Source organism: Homarus americanus, unplaced genomic scaffold (genome assembly GCF_018991925.1).
Source record: "Homarus americanus isolate GMGI-L3 unplaced genomic scaffold, GMGI_Hamer_2.0 scaffold7626, whole genome shotgun sequence".
NCBI lineage: Eukaryota > Metazoa > Arthropoda > Malacostraca > Decapoda > Nephropidae > Homarus > Homarus americanus.
In genome coordinates this window covers 4872976-4893466 of record NW_024718273.1, presented here as the reverse complement: position 1 = coordinate 4893466, position 20491 = coordinate 4872976, and the positions used below count along the sequence as shown (strand labels likewise).

At 42.0% G+C, this 20491-nt stretch overlaps 1 protein-coding gene across 1 annotated transcript in view; it reads right to left on the bottom strand.

Annotated features, from left to right (window-relative positions):
• Positions 1–19116, bottom strand: part of LOC121859388 (transient-receptor-potential-like protein) — a gene marked incomplete in the record, with an annotated part of 64444 nt that extends 45328 nt beyond the window's left edge. Inside the window, 4 exon segments of the mRNA XM_042356169.1 lie at positions 481–721; positions 1222–1328; positions 1826–1942; positions 18987–19116. Coding sequence (XP_042212103.1) covers positions 481–721; positions 1222–1328; positions 1826–1912 — 435 coding nt within the window.
• Between the last annotated feature and the right edge of the window lie 1375 nt (positions 19117–20491).

Here is a 20491-nt window from a genome sequence, read left to right as displayed (position 1 = left end):
TATGTAATGATTCACCTGTTGTGCCATTCACTCCCTGTAGTGATATTTAACTTCACTACCTGAGTGTTAGTGTTACCTGTGCTCGGAGTACCACCTACTGTATATGACTCAGAACATTATGGTAATGATAACAATCATTAATTTTTGCAAAGACATCTTATACTGATAGCAGTTTATATTAGGAGTCACTGAATGAACTTTAACCTCCAGAGAAAGACTGACTCCTTGACCAGCTCATAGCTGTTACAGTGATAGGGAGTAACATGACTTTCAATGGTACTGCTAAACATTCTTGCAAGACGACACGCTACACATAGTGTGAACGTGTAGTAATACAGTGCAGCAAAAATAGTGATTTGTAATTACAACGAATGATATATGTTAAATTGCTTTATATAATACATATGAACAATGTAAACATCCTTACAGCACAACACTATGCGCCACCCAAAACAACACAACACGTCACTAAACACTTACATAATCGTCGCCTTCTTTGTGAATGACCTCCTCGTGTTCCAGTAGGACTTCCACGGCCTCCACAAACTCGGCGTCAATGGCGTGCAGAAGGGCGTCTCCGGTCTCCACGCCCATCACCACCAACATCTCCACCATCTCCTGGTTCTCGTTGGAGATGGACATGTGGAGAGCGCCACGCCCCAGCGGATCAACACAGTTCATGTTCATGTAATCCTGGTGGCGATGAGCCTTCTGTAACATCCTGAAGGAGCCACGGAGGATGCGTCAGTTTTAAGTGGTTGAGGGAGGCCAGGAAGGAGGCTAGAGACAGGAGGGAGGAAGCCAGGGAGGGGAGGGGAGAGAAGGGAAGGGAGGCGAGGATAGGGAGGGAAAGGAGGAAGGAGGGGGATAAGGAGGGAAGTGAGGATACCAGGGTGGGGAGGGAGAAGGCCAGGGAAGAGATCCCAAGGGATAGGAAAAGACCAACAAGCAGAGAAGCACAGTGGTAAGGAAAGGCTCCAGACTGAAGATTTTTTTAGATTGCCCCGAGGGGGCTAGTGTATTGGGCACCCCCTTACTTCCTCCAGACTGAAGATTTGGGAAACAATTTGGGAGTTTTCTCCTCCAGTAGAGAAAAAGACACACAATGATGAAAGTACCGACTCTGTATAAATTGTGAGTTTGTCATAAAGTTACTGTATGAGACATAGTAACAGATGTGTGAACAAATTTGCCAAAGAAATAAAACTGAAGAAGACTTACTTCCTGGTGGTGTTGCAGTCGCCTCGTTCCACAGCTAGGAGAAACTTTTTCTCCTCCAGGGTGAGAGGCTTGGGCAAGTTTGGCATCTGGGTAAGCAACCGGCTACCCTGTGGGAACCAATACACTTCACCTCAACTGACTCGTAATACTCCTAATGCATTGCTGACAACAAGTTTTAGTGTTGCAAGTTATTGCATGTTATATGAATATAATATTTGCAATATAATATCAAGTTCATGTAAATATATTTAATATTGCTACTTTAGTGTGTGGATTATTTGTATTATCAGTGATGATTCAAAACAGTGATCCTATTGCGCTACATTACTAAGTCATGAGGTAAGAATTAGTTACATTAACGTCTAATCGTCCATTTCAGCATCGTCTGGAAAAAGTAACTTTGCCTCGCCAGGAGCAGTATACTGTAGTCTGGGAAACTGTTTTTCAATCACCCCTGAGGGTTCCTAATACAGTATATTGTTAGTTGAGAACGTCGACCAGCGACTAACAACCTCCGCATTACATTGTGTCCACCAGTGATGGGACACAAGTGTTCACCAACTAAAGGACCAAGGAGCAGGCTGCTCGGGTACACTCAACTTACCGCCTCCATGGCAAGATCATTCTTCTCATCTATGCTAAGAGTCTTTGCTTTCTCCAGCTTGTTATCCTTCTCTCCTTTTTTACCCATGATGGCGGTAAGTGATAGCCTTCAGTAGCTCTGAAAGTCGAAAAAATATTTTATTATGGAATAAAGAAAATAGTGAATTCACTTTTAGCAAAATGACATACGATTTCCATGGTGAGAATCAATGATTTAGCAATTTAATATAGGATGCAAACTGCAGTGTATATATTTGTATACACAACTGGAAGTGTGAGCAGTATGTGTATGTTTAAAGAATGTTTGTTCCTGCCTCAGGCCCTCTCCTCTACAGTGTGCGTATATATATTTTTCACATTCTTAAAAAAAATATGCTTGTAGATTCTTTCCCGCTCATGACGTCATCACGAGGCTCTACATCACAACACGTTCGAGTCCACAGGGTCCACTAATACACTAACAAGAGCTCTAAGAATGGAATGGGTCACCACACTCAGTGCCTCTACCAATTAACATGTTAATAATCTGCCGACTTGTGATTTGAATTTCATAACGTCACGCCGACATGATCCTAAATTCACTAAGCATGGACCCTTAGCCAGCACTTTAACAATAGTGAACTTGGCAAATGTGTACCCTGATCCGTCTGATTTCTAAGATTATCTGAAACAATTATGACTATCAAGTTTGTTGCTATTCGGCGAGTTAAGAAATAACCTTATACTGTAATACATAATTAATCATCATAAAGTTGCTTCGATTTGTGTCCTGTATCCTTATAAAGTCGTTGTCCTCTCAACAACGTTAAAGAGACCAACAAATACCTCACTGGGTAAAAATCAAAAGAACTCATGTGATTTTAGTTGCTGGATTTTCTTTCCAACGACATTAAATAGGGGTTCAAATGTTTTTTGTAGCAGCGAACCTTACACATGCCTGAACAGCGCTTGGCATACATTTCAAGGACTGTATATTCTTATTAAAATATCCAAGCGATATTCTAACAGTCTCTGTTAAAAAAGGAAAAATCTCTGAAAATTCTTTACAATTTTTTTAAACTGCATGAGGATAATGAAAACACTTAATCCCACACCTGCACCAGTGAGTAGACGTGAACAAGATAGACGTTGAAAGTTTATTTCTTCTTTCATACTCGCAAATAACTTTTTTTATTTAAATTTATCTATAGTTTCAACTTTAGAATCATAAAAAGTTCCTTGTTAAAACTTTGATGTGCAGAATGACTTTTGACTGACAAAAACACAAAACAACAACTAACGCTTCTACTTCCATTCATTCTTGTGGGAGTAGTTGATCCGCTTCTCGTCATTTCACTTACAGTCGCATTTTCAAGGAACAAATCATCGACGTTAAAAGTGACGACACCCCGTATTCTTCAGGTTGACAAGGACGCTCTTGCGTTAAATCTCATGACTTGGATGACGTATTCAGAGTACATCCCCCCCCCCCCCTTCTGTTTGTGTGTGTGGAGGAAGGAGCCATCAAAGGTGCGTACAACCATAAAAATTACACAGCCAGCATAAATAAAAAATGGAGGTGGTGAGACCAGGTTGTCTCTTACGGCTGACGTGACCACATGTCGGGAATCCTATTAACGTGAAGCCTCAGCACTCAACGTAAACTCTCCCGACACACACACACACACACACACCCCACCTTCCCCACCACTCTCATGAACCTTGTTCCTGCTAATTGGCTGACCTCCTTGTGTTCTTCCTAGTTTACTACGATGCTGACGAGTAAAAATATTTTGTTACACAACATTTTATTCTTCACGGCTAAATAAGCATTCACATCTCACACACACACACACACACACACACACACATATATATATATATATATATATATATATATATATATATATATATATATATATATATATATATATATATATATATATATATATATATATATATATATATATATATATATATATATATATATATATATATATATATATATATATATATATATATATATATATATATATATATATAATGTGTTACACGAAAAAGGGATAATCTGGGGCGGATTCAGGAACATCAAGAAGGGGGTCCAAGAAGTTGTGGGTGGGGGAATATGGCGAGCATAGCAAGTCCACCCAGCTGGGGTATTTTTTGGGGGGTGAACGCAAGAATTATTTTTTTTAAATCTGAGCAATATCATGAACATTTTGAGGCCATTTTGAAGCCACGTGCTCTTGATATTAGGAGGTATTCTGAAGTCAGTAGTAAATACTTTTTACTATACAAAAATGCCTGAGTACAATACTGCACTACAGAAAAAGTATTGGAATTTTCTAATGAAAAAAGGGGGCCAGGACCCCCAGGACCCCCCCTTTCCTCTGGATCCGCCCTTAATAATTGCCTAATGTCTATAACTGTAGTGTTTTGTGGATGACTCACACGGTTACTGAGAGTAATACTGTAGTACAGGGGTAGTAGGCAGGGAGGTACTACCGCCTGGGAAGATATTGGAAGCATAATGTATTGTCTAATGGTAGATCCTGCTGCCATATGGCAACACAAAAATTGTGACCAAGTCCCAGGTTACTGATCGGAATTTCTGCCTCATTTACACACAGTTGCAGGGTCTCAATTGTTTCATTTACTTTGACAACACAACATACATACTGTATATATCGCTTCTCACCACAGATCTCTTTTTTTTATGGTCCTTTATTATTATTATTATTATTATTATTATCATTATTATTATTACACTCCCAGGTCCTGATGTGGGTCATTGACCTGTGCCCTGATGGGCTAATCCCGTCAAAAAATAAGGCTCCCATGCAGTCTACTGTATATCTACCCCGTTACCTCTCGTGTAACGAGGATGGCCGGCCTCAGAGCCACCTAGGCGTGAATTTGTTTAAGGTGTAGAAGCTGTCGCCAACACAACAACTACACTCTTAGTTAACGAGTTGCATGACCCGGTGTCAAGGAGTAGTCTGAGAAGACCGGACAGCTCGCCAACTGCACTGACTGACCATTACCCCAGAATACAATCCGCAAATCGATTAACATCCAGGCCCCCAATTACTTCTGGGTAGATAGCGGCAAATGGCGTAAAGAAACTTGCCCATAGATTCACCCTGACTGGGGATCGATTCCGGGTCCTCTTGTTTGCGAGGTAAGCATGCTGACTATTACTGATGGTTACAAGTGTTCCCTGAAGAATGCAGTGATGGGTAGGGAAATACCGGGTAACACTGAAGTCCGTTTATTATGGATGAGAGAAATACAAGTGGTGACTAGCGTGTGCCATGCACGGCTCACACAGTCAGACTGAGACTGCCTTGCCATATGGCAGCCTCGGGGCAATGTTGCCACATAACACGTGCAGTGTTGCCACGTAATTATATATATATAAATGCTACTCGGCACAGTAGCTTATTTACAAGGTTGCGACTCGGCACAGTAGCTTAGATACATAACCTACATCTCCCTCCCCCTTCACGCTCATAGTCTTTGTCTTGAGCGGACTTCTTAGTCCTAAGTCGCTCCGAGCGTCGAGGTGCACTGTGGGGCGGATCCTCGTGAGGTGTAGGTGACTCGTCCTCGGTCAGGGGGCCAGCAGCAGGAGGTGGGACTGGCCGGAGGAAGCGGCGGTTCCTCCACCAGTCACGGCCGCTCGGCATCCTGACCTTTTAGTCCCACGACCGGCCGACGCCCATCACTATGCCCACCTTGTCCCAACGTGTCGTCGTCGGGTCCTGGACGCGGACAAGGGCACCAATCTCCAGTGGCTGAAGAGGGCGGGCACGGTGCTCATACCGAGCCTTGGCGTCCTGGGCACGTGAAGCGGCGCGGCGGTCGCAGCTCTCGGCTCTGGCCTGCCACTCCTTCGCAAAGGCCTTGGCGTGTGCAGGAACGCAAGAGCGGAGAGGGTGACCATACAGGATCTGGGCAGGGGAGCGTCCTGTGTGGGTGGGAGTGGACGTGGGTTCTGGGCAGCTCCGTGCGGCAGTGCCAGGCGCGTTGCTCGTCGACTCACGCACCTTGCTGGCGGTGTAATGAGCAGCTGGGATCTGCTCGGGAAAGTCTCTGGGCACCACGCATAACTCCTTGAGGTGCTCCCACGACAACAAGGGTGTAGCGAGAGTAGGCTGCACGTCGATCCATCCGTGACACGACCTGTCGCCGTAAGTGATCTCCGCTTGAAAGGAGCCCACAGCGTCCAGCATCTGGGAACCGTCCGCATTGTAGTACAGCAGCTGCGGCGGTGGTCCCAGGTCACGTTTGGTGAGACCCAGTTTCTGTAAGTGCTTCAACCCAATCACCGTAGTATCAGCGCCGGTGTCCGGTATCACCTCGATGTGACCCGACACATCACCGTGTGTGAAGGCGACGCGGATGGTAGGGGAAGGGGTAGCCCTGGGGCGCGTGGTCGATTCCACCCTCCTGATGTGACTCCGCTGCTGCTTGGGATTGCGTGGGCCATCTGGAGGGGGCTGCGTGCGAACCACACCGAGGGAAGTGCGTTGCTTTCCTCCTCGTCTCGGGCTTTTGGGCTTGGGTTGGCGGCAGCACTTGTCGTAGTGTCCATAGCGACCGCAGGCCTGACACTTGCGGCCTCGTGCAGGGCACCTGTCTGTGTTAGACCAGTGGCCCTTACGGTCACATCCACGACACAGTGCGTCGGCGGCCGGGCAAGTCTTGGGGCCATGCTGCTTTCCACAGCTGCCACAGGAAGCACTAGGCGGAGGCGTGGAAGAACGTGCGGCAGCCTTCACGTTGTTGGCTGCCTTCTCACCCTTCTTGTATTGTGAGATAGCTCTCACAGCAGGTGGGGCCCGTAAGGCAGAGGTGGCGGACTTGGTGGCCTCGTACGACCGACATTCAGTCACTACCACCTGGAGTGTGGAGGAAGCGTCCAGGGGGATGAGTCGCTGCACCAACTCTTCCTGCCTGACACCTGCCAAGATCCCGTGCTTGATCCAGGCTTCCTCACATTCCCGGCTGTGCGCCTTACAGACGTCGATCTCCTCTGACAAACTCTTCAAGCGTACAAAAAAGTCGTCAAAGGATTCGTTCTCCGCCTGCTTGCAGCTGGTGAAGGCGCGGCGACGCAAGGCCTCGTTATTCCGACCCTTAACGTGCTCCTGCAAAAGGTCGAGCACATCCGTCACCGAAGATGTAGAATCGGGAGGCACTTGCAACGTGTGCTCCAAAACTCTCTGGGTCTCCAGCGACAAACACATCCGCAGTTGGATGAGCTGTTTGTTTGGAGGCATGCTGTCAAGGTCCACCATCGTGGAGTAATCTGTCCAACGCCGCCTCCACTCACGAAAAAGCTGAAACGTGATGTCTGGTGAGAGGGCGGGTGGGGGTTGAACAGATGCCTTGGGAGCTGTTTGTTTGGAGGAAAGAGTACCTGGAGGACGCTGGTGTGGTGGAGAAGGGAGGATATTGGTGCCTTGGTGCGTGAGTGAGGGAGGGTGGGTTAGCGCCAGGGTCGCCATTAGTGCATCAAAACGCGACTTTTCCTCCTCTCTTCGTGTCTCCTCCCTCTGAAGTTCCATCTCTCTACGTCGCTCGTCCCGGTCGTCCATCCACCTCAGAATTGTGGCAATGTCCGTCACTGGAGGTGGAGGATCAGAGTCTGCGCCCGGTGGAGGAGAAGGTGGTGGGGAGTCGTGTCTCCCATCTTGACGTTGTCCCTTCTTACCGCCCATCTTAGTGTGTGTGTGGACTGCACTGTTTAGGATATAAAGTGGCGCCTCAACAGCTCGAACCACATATATATGACATAAACAGCACAGAAATAACGCATAGAGTCCACTGTTCTGTCCGTGAGTGAGTGAGTCAGTGCATGCGTGTGTGTGTGTGTCTGAGAGAGCACTTCGTGGTGGCCTTAATGCCGGTGGCTAGAGACGCGGCGGGGGTGGGGGTGAGACCGTCAGTGTCTCCCGGGATGTCACATGAGAAGGGTGTACGCCTCCGTGCTCCGTGGGTACCACTAAAAAACAGGCCAATGCTCAACTCTCAGCTCTAGACACACTAATACACTGACACTTACACTGCCACCGTCACTAAAAAGCACTGTGACGGCCCAACACTGCACATCGCGGCGAAACACAACACAACACACTATGAGTCGACGAGCATATCGCCGGCAGATGTAACCGTCGGCATTGTTCACACACTTTGTAAGTCCACAGATCCTAGTCACTGCGCCATGATGGTTACATGTGTTCCCTGAAGAATGCAGTGATGAGTAGGGAAACACCGGGTAACACTGAAGTCCGTTTATTAAGGGATAGGTGAAATACAAGTGGTGACTAGCGTGTGCCATGCACGGCTCACACAGTCAGACTGAGACTGCCTTGCCATATGGCAGCCTCGGGGCAATGTTGCCACATAACACGTGCAGTGTTGCCACGTAATTATATATATAAATGCTACTCGGCACAGTAGCTTATTTACAAGGTTGCTACTCGGCACAGTAGCTTATTTACAAGGTTGCTACTCGGCACAGTAGCTTAGATGCATAACCTACAATTACACCACAGGTCGTCATTACTATGTCAGATAACGGTGTTTAACGTTCATGGTCCTGTAGTGGCCATAAACGTTTTACCAAATCCAGCTTTGAAACACGAGGATCCATATATATTTCATTAGCCCAATAAAGCACGGTGGGTTGAGGTGTTGAGGTGTTGATTGTATGTAGAAATCCGCGTGCTTTATTGGGCTAATGAAATATATATGGATCCTCGTGTTTCGAAGCCGGATTTGGTAAAACGTTACTCTGACCACCTACGTGATAAGGGTAGTCCCCAATAGAGGTTCACGGCGGCTTAAGCTCGTTGAACAGGCTTTGTGTGAAATATAACAAAGTCTAGGACTGCTTTTGTATCCTGGTGGTCCAGCGGTTAGCGTTCTCCGGTCACAGTCATGGGGTCGTGGGCCGTGGGTTCGAATCCTGGCGGGTTGAGGTGTTGATTGTATGTAGAAGTCCGCGTGCTTTATTGGGCTAATGAAATATATATATATATATATATATATATATATATATATATATATATATTTATATTTATATATGTTAATCAAGAACTCCCCCAACAACACAATTGGTTGCATTTATAAAGTTCCTTGCAAGGAATGTAATATGTTTTACTTAGGCCAGACAGGTAAAGATCTTGCAACTAGAATTAAACAACACAAATACAGTGTTAGGACAGGCCAGGAATTCAATGCTCTGTTTGTTCATTTGAGGGATAACAAGCATTGCATTGACTGGGATAATGCCTCCTCAATATTACCATGTAATTCAATTGATAGTAGGAACATCATAGAATCTAGTCTTATTAAACATACCGAAGCATTCAACATGAATTTGAGTAACGGCATGTACAAGCTGGACAATTTTGTAATTAAGAAGATTTGTGATCAGGTGAGAAGGCCGGGTCACTTGACCATCTGACCTGACCACCAACCGTTGTGTGCTATTTAAAGATTAGTAGGGTCATTACCTAATACCTGACCATTGTGGACCTGGTCTCACCCTCCTCTGTATATATACACCTTGATTTGTATTACTCTCTCTAGTCTGTACTCACCCCTGAAGATGTGAATTACACGAAAGCGCTTGGGAACTTCGTGTTTTCTTCTTTCCTTGTGGTTATCAGCATACGACAAAATTTTATTTAATTTTTGTACGGAGTTGTGGTCACGGCTGTGATAAAGGCCAACCAGGGAGTGTAATACTGTGCCTTTAGTTAAATCAGTTCATAGTGTCATCAGTGACCGCGGAAGAGGTTGTAAATAACTTAAAGTGAAGAACAAATTGGCAAGCAAGCTGGTAGGCACCACTGCCAGCAGAAACCAAGTCGTGTTATAGGTGCCACAAAGACTTTTATTTTTATTTTTATTTCATTTTTATTTTGTTTGTGTACTATCTCAAGAACTGAAACTGTGCCTACAGTACACCATTCATAGGGAGATACAGTGTACATAGTGATAGTACAAAGAGATATAGTCGTTGATGAGAACTGGAAAAGAAAGTATAAGGAAATAATAGTTCAAACAAAAAAATAAAAAATAAGCAAGGCATTCTATTACCACCCCAAAGAATTTTATTTCCTGTGTTTCTAAGGGACTGAGTGTTCGTATATAATCCGTTATTTAAAGAATATGCAGTGTACATAGAGATAGCAAATTTTTTCGGAGTGAGGGATGTAAACTCTTGGCACAATCTACCAGAGAGTGTTGTGACGGCACCGAGTGTGAGCTCTTTCAAGACAAGACTTGACCAACACTGGAGCGGGCTCAGGTACATTCAGGAGCCGGTGCATGCCCAGTATTTGCCAACAGTGTGTGACAGAGACGTGACCGATCGCCCGGGCGGGTAGCGAGCCGATCTTTTGGTGAAGAAGATAAATGAAAAGGAAAAGTAATCAGAGACGTGACCGATCGCCCAAGCGGCTAACAAGCCGATCAGTGGCGTAGAGGATAAAAGTAAAATAAAAGTAAATCTCCGAAAAATAGAGAAAAAACGGAAGACAACTCTTAAGGCAACACAGGACACACAGTACCGAGGAGGTCAAAACGCCAACAGGAGGCAGCTAGGTTTTATTTTGTTTGTTTTTTCTCTTCTTCCTTTTTAAATAATATTGAATTGCCATAAGGGCATGATCACCTCCATATCTCTTAGACTTCAATTTGTAGATGCGATTATTAAGAAAGTCATCCCACTGAAGTGTACAAGATACATCTCTTGCTCAGGTGAAATAAATTGTGCTAGCCTGGTGGATGACACTAGCCATAACGGCCTATAACCAGGCAGCGGAACGGGTCTTTTAAAGGGACCTTTATGCTAAGGCCCTGCTACCAGGACACATTAAAAGAAACTATCACAGTAATAATAAGGATCATTATTATTATTATTATTATTAAGTCGACACTTAGAAGAGTTTCTAAAGGACTGAGTGGGCATATGCTCAAGGTATTGGATATTTGGACCCATATTCTGGAACGGGGGTGGTAATATCGACAATATTTACCTAGATTTTGCCAAGGCTTTCGACAGTGTACCCCACGAAAGGCTGAAAATCAAACTGGAAGGGTACGGAATTCGGGGAAATGTCCTTGCGTGTATAGAAGACTTTCTACATGACCGCAAGCAGTGCGTGGTGATTAATGGCACGAATTCATCATCCGTACCTGTCACAAGCGGGGTACCGCTGGGCAGTGTATAAGGCCCGCTGTTGTTTGCTTGTTTCATAAATGACATGCCTGACGTTGTATACTCCTCCATACAAATGTTTGCCAATGACGCCAAGTTATTTCGGGTAATCAAGAACCAAGCGGACTGTGAAGAGCTGCAGAAGGAACTCTCTGGACTCCAAGAATGGTCGACGAAATGGCTGCTGAAATTCAATGTCACGAAGTGTAAGAGGATGCACCTGGGTCGTACCAACTGTAAGGAGGCGTATCATATGTCCCAACGGGATGAAGAAACTGCACTAATTGAGAGTGAATGTGAGAAGGACCTAGGTGTATATGTTGACAATGAGCTGAAGTTCTCGGGTCATTGCGAGAAAAAGGTAAATCCGGCAAATAAATTATTGGGTCTTATAAAAAGGTCGTTCAGATATCTAGACGGTCCGTCCCTCGTAACGATCTTCAAGAGTGAAGTGCTTCCCATCTGGAGTACTGTCATCCCGTCTGGTCCCCGAGATATACTAGCGACTGTCAGTTGGATGAAAATTTTCAAAGGAGGGCCACCAGACTGGTGCCTGCGCTTCGGCACCTCAACTACCCTGAGAGATTGGAGCGCCTAAACTTACCAACCTTATACTACAGACTGGCAAGGGGCAACCTGACTGAGGTGTATAAGCATCTGAAGGGGAACTACTCAGTCGAGTGTCCTTTCTTGGAGCTGGCGGATGTTCGCCCCATAAGGGGTCACTGCTCAAGATTGAAGAAGCCGCAAGTCCAGAAAACTGTGAGGGCAAACTTTTTCGGAGTGAGAGTTGTGAACTCTTGGAACAATCTGCTAGAAAGTATTGTGACGGTACCGAGTGTAAGCTCTTTCAAAACCAGACTTGACCAACACTGGAGCAGGTTCAGGTACAGTCAGGAGCCGGTGCATGCCCAGTACTTGCCAACATTGCGTAACAGAGACGTGATCGATCGCCCAAGCGGCTATTGAGCCGATTAGTGACGAAGAGGATAAAAGTAAAAAAAAAGTAATAGTAAGGTTACGTATTGTACAATCGCTTGTGTGGTGTGGAAGTGTGTTGTGTTACCGCCGGTAATCATCAGAGAATACCCGCCCCATTGGAGGTCACAGCCTCAGGTTGAAGAAGCTATAAGTTTAGACAATTGTCAGGGCAAACTTTTTGGGAGTGAGAATTGTGAACTTTTGGAACAAACTGCCAGATTGTGTTGTGACGGCACCGACTGTAAGTTCACTTAAGATCAGACTTGATGAACACTGGAGCAGGTACAGACTAGACATTATTGAACCAGTACTTGGAAACAGTGCGTAATAGAGACGTGACCGACCACCCAATCGGCTATGAGACCGATCAGTGGTGAAGAGGATAAAGGAAAGTAAATATTATTATTGCAGAACATTTCAGGTTAATTACTTAGAGTTCTAATGTTATCCAAAACTGTAGTGTTATGAACTCTAAGAATTTAAAAAAGGAAAATTAATATTTTCTTACTTATAACTTAACAAGGCCAACCACAGAAATATAATTAATACGTTTAACTAATAATGACATTCACCACATAGTCTACTGTAAGTCCCAGGTGCTGAACTGACTGCCTTATTTACACACAATTGCAGGGTCTCAATTGTTTCTCTTACTTTGACAGCACAACATACAGGTATACGAGTATAGTTACTTACTCTTGATTTTTTTTCCATTTCTGCATTTATTTTTAGTTCAATATTTTTTCCCGCCCCCAGGCCCCGATGTGGATCGGTGACCTGTCCCTGAGAAAGCTAATCCTTTTATATATATATATATATATATATATATATATATATATATATATATATATATATATATATATATATATATATATATATATATATATATATATATATATATATATATATAGAAAGACTTGAAAGACAATAGTTATTATCATAGATGTATTTTACTGACAACTTTTGTGTCATCTATAAGCTTTAATACATATAAAATTTCATGATCGATTACATATAATTATCATTGTTATTCTCACAGGCATCACGCGTCAGTAAACCTAAGTAATAACATTATGTTTTCATGACCTACTGTGTGAGAGTTATGAGTTATGTGAGGCGTCGCTTGAGGGGCTGCCCGGCGCTCCGCCCTACTCCACAACCCTAAGGCACAGGATAACATCACAATTTTCAGTAAACTATAAATTTGAAAATTTTGTCTTATTTTTCGTTTTGTTGCACTGAATATAAAAATGCCGATCAATTATGTCGAAAAGTAGAATATTCCAGATGTGACCTTTTTTTGTAAGTAGCACTACACACAGCAACACCTGACCCTCCCCAGTCCCCATCTCTTAATGTCATGGTTTCGAAATGAGATAAAACGTAGGCAGGGGCCAGGAAGAGACTGTATTTGTCGCGAAACAGGGATACGAAAGATGAAATATGCTGATGTTTGTAAATACTGTATATAGTATTTCAATGTGATGATAGCTGAAGGGAAGGGGGGCGCAGAGATTGGTGTGTGTGTGTGCGTGTGTGTGTGTGCGTGTGTGTGTGTGTATGAGGTGATAGCGCAGGATGTGGTTAGATCAGTGAACATCCGAGTAACAATAGAGAATTTATACGTACGATATGAAGAGTAAAAGTGAGCGAATACAATATGATGTGTGAGGTAAGAGAGTAGCGAATGATGAACACTGATTACGCTAGTGTAATCAAGTCAATAAACACAAAGGAATTAAATAATGTACAGTGATCACCTGAAGATTCCCCTCCCGGCTTTTCTCACCTCAACATAAGCAACTTAACACTAATCTAACCTATTTAGCCTAACCTATCTTAACCTAACCCATCTTATCCTAAGTTAACCCATCTTAACTCATCTTAACCTAACCTAACCCATATTAATGTAACTTAACCTAACCTATTTTAACCCATCTTAACCTAATCTAATCAAGCTTAACCTAGTCCGTAAAATAATGCTTGGGTGGTTAATATTTAGTGAAATAAGCTTGGGAAGGAAGAAAGGAAGCAACGCACAGCACACCGGAGACAGAAGCTTGTAGTGGACGTCTCCCCTATAACTGCCTACAACTGCGTAGCCGCAGCCACCAGCTGCTACCATCTTCCCTAGCAACCAAACTAGCGGCCCAGGCGGCGGCGTCACCAGATGCCGCAGTATCCTAGCAACGGAGCCAAAGACCGGTTACTTCTCGGGTTTTCCCTACATGACTCATAGATGACTCACGGCTGCTGGGTATATAAGCTCTGTCTCTCCATTGAGATTCATTCTGGCCATTCTTCCTGAACAAGCAACACCTCCTCCGCCGCTGCCTGGCGGTCCTCGCTCCCGCCGGCGAGCATGGAGACCCACCAGCTGTCCTTCTCTGAGCGTCCTCACCAACCAGCTCTCTCATTCTGGCCCATCTTCCTGAACACGCAACACCTCCTCCAGCAAGCTCCTCGCTGTCCAGCTTTCATTCAACCAGGAGGCCAGCAACAGGCAACATCTTCTCTAACGAAGCTCCTGCACATCTATCTCCTTCAACACGCTACTCACCGAACGTCTCTACTGAGCAGCTCCTCACCACACGGCACCTCCAGCACCAGATTGTCTATCATATAACTTATATTATACAAGAAAACCACCTTAGAGTTTCCATCCATCCTGAGTGCTAGACAACATTATACCACGAAACGCCTACAAGCTCATTGCAGGTGTAGTAACCAGACGTTGTTGATGATGGTGAGAGAGAGAGAGAGAGAGAGAGAGAGAGAGACCGGACGACTCTCCAATTGCACTGCGTCAACATCAGCACAGCGTAATTCACCTACACTTTCTACGTTACTATAGCACAATGAGACAACACTAGGTGGTAAAGTACACTGTCGAGGGTCACGAGGTGCGTCACAAACTATTTTTTTTAATGGGGATTATCCCTCCCGGGCACGGATCACCGACCCACATTGTGGCGGAGAGGGGGGGGGGGATAGAATAATAATAATAATAATAATAATAATAATAATAATAATAATAATAATAATAATAATAATAATAATAATAATAATAATAATAATAATAATAATAATAATAATAATGATCATAATAATAATAATAATAATAATAATAATAATAATAATAATAATAATAATAATAATAATAATAATAATAATAATAAAAATAATAATAATAATAATAATAATAATAATAATAATAATAATAATAATAATAATAATGATAATAATCATAATAATAATAATAATAATAATAATAATAATAATAATAAAAATAATAATAATAATAATAATTTAAAAATAAAAATTAATAAAATAATAATAATAAAAATAATAATAATAATAATAATAATAATAATAATTATAATAATAATAATAATAATAATAATAATAAAAATAATAATAATAATAATAATTAATAAAAATAAAAATTATAATAAAATAATAATAATAATAATAATAATAATAATAATAATAATAATGATAATAATCATAATAATAATAATAATAATAATAATAATAATAATAATAATAATAATAATAATAATAATAATAATAATAATAAAAATAATAATAATAATAATAATTAATAAAAATAAAAATTATAATAAAATATTAATAATAATAATAATAATAATAATAATAATAATAATAATAATTATAATAATAATAATAATAATAATAATAATAATAATAATAATAATAATAATAATAATGTAGAACTATAAATAAATGCAAAATAAATAAATAAATAAATAAATAGTGAGAAACGATATACTGCATGTATGTTGTGTTGTCAAAGTAAGAGAAAAAATTGAAACCCTGCAATTGTGTGTAAATGAGACAGAAATTCAGTCAGATCATCAACCTGGGACTTGGTCACAATTTTCGTGATGCCATATGGCAGCAGGGTCTACCATTAGACAATACATTATGCTTCCAATATCTTCCCAGGCGGTAGTACCTCCCTGTTTGGTAACTGCCTACTACCTGCTTAAATAGTTCCCTGCTGGTGCCGGTAATAACGTGTTGACGTCGGCCAGGGTAGATTCGAGCGAGTGATAATGTCCAGTAAAAAACAAGCAAGGAATTATATTTACACAATATTGATAAAAATCAATATTGAATCACCTGAACAACCTTCACCCCAAGGTGTTTCCCCTGAATATATGTGGGTATATTTAGTAATTTGAACATATATGTAATGGAAGCCACATATCCACAACATCGCTAAAGCTGCCTCCCAGATGCTGGGAATGCTATACAGATGCCGTAACTACTTGATTCCTGAGCAGTTGCTTTAAGTTTATAAGGAATTCATTCGTCCTAACTTGGAGTAATGCTCTCATATCTGGAGTGGCTCTTCTTCTGTCCAACTATTAGACAGGGTGGAATCAATGGCATTTCGTCTTATTGGCTCTCCTCCTTTAGTTGATAATCTCTCATCCCTTTCTCTTCGCCGCAATGTTGATTCACTATCTCTCTTTTACAGGTACTTTAACGGGCAATGTTCCGTGGATTTGTCTTCCTGTGTAGAGCCGGCAAGACCGTGGACTCCTAACACTCGTCTTACCTGCGGTGCCCACCGTTTCTCTGTGGATGTCGGTCACATAAACCCGTAATAGTACTCCCTTCTTTCCTCACACATCCAAACTGTGGAATGCTCTGCCTTCGTCTGTGTTTCCATACTCCTACACTCTGTCTCACTCCAAAAAGCTGGTTTTACGGCATGTTCGTGGTGTAGATTAATAGTCTTTTTCTCTTCTAATTTTTAATTTCTTTTTACTCTTATTTTTTTTTTCGTCCCCCAGGCCCCGTTGTGGGTCAATGACCTGTGCTCGGGTGGGCTATTTCAAAAAAAAAAAAAAAAAATTGGTATCATCTTGAGTATCGAGTCTGTTTTATAATTTTGATTTTATATGAAGCAGAGATGTGGATAGAAAAGACAAAATCAAGTACACGTACTTTAGCAACTATATCCGAGATTGGTTGAGTGTGTGATGATCACTGTCCCTGCTGATCATATATAATTTTTTAGGCAAATTTCAGTAAGATGTTCAGCTTTTACTGTAAACGGACTCTTGTTAAGGTCTGGGGTGGGCGGGGTACATTTGGGAAATATGGTAATTTTAGAGCTTCCTGGTGTAATATCAGCAAGTGTTGTAATGCCTCGCCATATGTGACCTGAGTTACCCTTTCTTCCATACATACATTTAGAGAGAGAAACATGAACAAACTGTGACTTGATATTTGCAGACATATTGTTTCATCCTCAAAGCAGGGTATTATTAAAAATTTGGCCTGTGTTCCAAATTTTTAAACTTGCATTAAAGATACAGTTTTTCGTGCTGAACTTAAATGTGAAACTCATGTTTTGCGGAAATGTTTTATTTGTGACTTACAGGTCTATGAATCAGAAGTGCTGACCAATCATGCTTAACATAAGCTCGTACAATTTTTGTTCTTTGTGACACTGGCGCCGCATAAACTCGCACCCAACATTTGACGATGAGTACCGGCTTGTTTGTGAGGTTAGGTTAGGTAAAAAACGGACACTGCTCCTGCAAACAAACGCCAATAAAATGTTAAATATTTATTCCCCAATAATGAGTTGCAAACCTAGAATCAACATAAAAAACTGTACTAGTGACAAAATTTGTCAAAAAAATTTAACAGTCCAAATTTTTAATAAGATCCGCAAAGCTTCATTCTTCCGAATAAAAATAATCAGTGTGGTGACATTTCTTCCTTAATAATAATTAATATGAGAATTGTGAAGAAATACAAAAACGCAATTCTTTGGATTTCTTCCAGTATTCAGTAATGGTTTCAAATCAGTCAAAAGCTTGTTTGTGTAATATATTCTGCTAACGAGCCGATCAGTGGTGAAGAGGTTAAAAGTAAAAGTCAAAAGTCAAAACAGGTTTGTTTTAATGTTAAGTCGGCATCTTGCCAGACACTCCATTGGCCATTTCTGGTGGTAATGGGAAGAGAGTATGCACGCGTAATCTGCACGTAATGATAAATGCACACTACACATTAAACTGTATACTATACATCTGAAATAAGAATGAACATGTTTTAACAACAGTGGAGAAATTCTGATAATTTCACGACCGCAAGAAAAATGCTTAACTCCCCCAAGGTCGAAAACTCTGTTGCAGTTTTTGTCTTGACTATATCCGTTATATGGTCACCCATTCTCTTCCTAATATATCAAGTCGCTCCTCTGGTTATTATTTTACTCAATAACTAAATGTTGTGACCTGTGAAACACATCTTGTTACCATCAACACCTGCTGTCATCTCCACCCACCTATAGTAGAGTGAGGGAGGCGGGAGGTGCGGTACAAGTAACGCTGTAACATAGGATTATTTTCAAAATAAAGAAGATAGAAATAGTTCTAGGTCTGACTGTTTGGTTTGCATTTTATTGTTAAGAGTATAAGTGTTGACAATATGCCAACCGTTAACATTAACAAGGGGAGGAAAATCTTCACTCACCCTCCACTAACAAAAAAAAAATCTTGAGGTTTGATAACATCATCTACAGCAACAGGTCGTCTACCGGTGGTGGTTCTACACTACGGGTACAGGATAGTTGTTTACATTACAAAGTTACTCTCCAGATTCTTGATATGCAATAATACTGTGACTCACCAGACCAACAAGTGGTCCAAGGAGTGACTCATCAGACCAACAAGTGGTCCAAGGAGTGACTCATCAGACCAGGAAGTATTTGGTGTTGGCAACAATAAACGTCTCAGCAGCCTTGGTGTTGTTCCCTCAGTGTACAGTAAGAGCAGCTGGAGGCTCTCTTATGTCTATAAATGTGGAAATTTTTGAACTATAAAACTTTAAGACTCTGAACTGAGATGAGCCAGTTGTCCAGTTGTAGGATTAAGAGGTGCTGGAAGTAGAGTGTAGTAAAGTAACTCATTAAACTCACCAATATTTCAGAATAATGAAACAAGGGCCAGGAGCCGGTCCAGATCCATAAATCTGCAATAGACCTGCTGGAATCTGGAGCTAGTGCCGGTTTCACCGCTAGTGGCGATGACTGGAGACACAGAGGCAGGTACCTACAGACTAGCGCCTCCCGGCGCCCTCAAGCGTTATATAGCGCTTTGCAAGGGCTTCTCTCATCCCCTTAGCTTGCGGCACCTGGAAGCGGGAGTCGAGGACACCGCACCAACAAGGCCTTCAACACAACCATAAAGGGAGGTCTTGCACTCGGCTCCAAAAGCTGAGGTGAGGATAGACGGCCACAATGGCCGCTGATGCAACGGTCGCCGCGGGAGTACACCGAGGGAGGACAAGGTCACTCATCACTCATATGAAGCCACTTACACAAGTATGTGTAAATGGGCTTCTTGGCCCGTTGTGCGGATATAGCGCACTCTACAGTAGGCTACGCTTTCTTTTCATTACATAAGTAGGCATTGTTGCCAACACTGCACTCGATTTCTTTACTTCCGAAATTGTAAAATTAAACACCCATTTACAGTTGGGTGAAGACAGGGTTTCCTCCACATCCTAGTTACACTTAACAATAAAAATAGTCATAAGAAAAATAAATAGTGAAAAAATCAACCCAACAAAGAGAAAGCTCTATTAAATGTTATGAGGATAACTATAGTCCAATAGCTATATCGTGAACACGGAAATTATTGGTGCTGTAAGGATTTTTGTTAGATACTGGTACCATAGGGATCCTAGATGCGGAATTGATCAGATGCCAGTTTGGAAACTTTGGGCAACTCTCAGAATTTGCATAAATCCAAGATGGTTGTCGTCTGATATGGGTGAAATAGAATAATGGACAACTTTTGATAGCTAGAAGATTGATTCTGATATTTGCCCAAAGTTTCTAAGCTGGCTTCTGATTAATTCCGCATCTAGGATCCCCGTGGTACGCGTATCTAATAAAAAACATTACAGTACCAAATTTCCGGGTTCACGATAAGTTTGTGGACAGAGGCTACTGGGCTATTATATCGAATGTTCATTTATTCTTCCACGGTGAAATACGTATCAGCTAGGATGGTAGCATTCAGCTGTGAATGTGGTATTTCATCTTGCAAGTTATTCTTCTCTCAGTCAGTCTCCCTCACAAGGAGCTGCACATACCATGCCACAAGATATTTGAAGTAGTTTTAACCTAACATTTGTAATTTATTTAATACCAACCATTTTATAGTCAACTTGAACTATCGTTCAAAATTCTCATCAAACAGACGATTAAATTTTTGCTTCATGGCCAAATCTTTTAAAAATCCCTAAGTTGTATACTGGCACGCAACACGAAAACATCTTCAAAAAGAGGAAGAGATATGTGTGATGAACCAGTACTTTCCAACAGTGTGTAATAAAGACGTGGCCAACTGCCAAAGCGGCTAACAGACCGATCAGTGGCGCAGAGAATAAAGTAATAACCTCAGGTGGTCGGCAAGA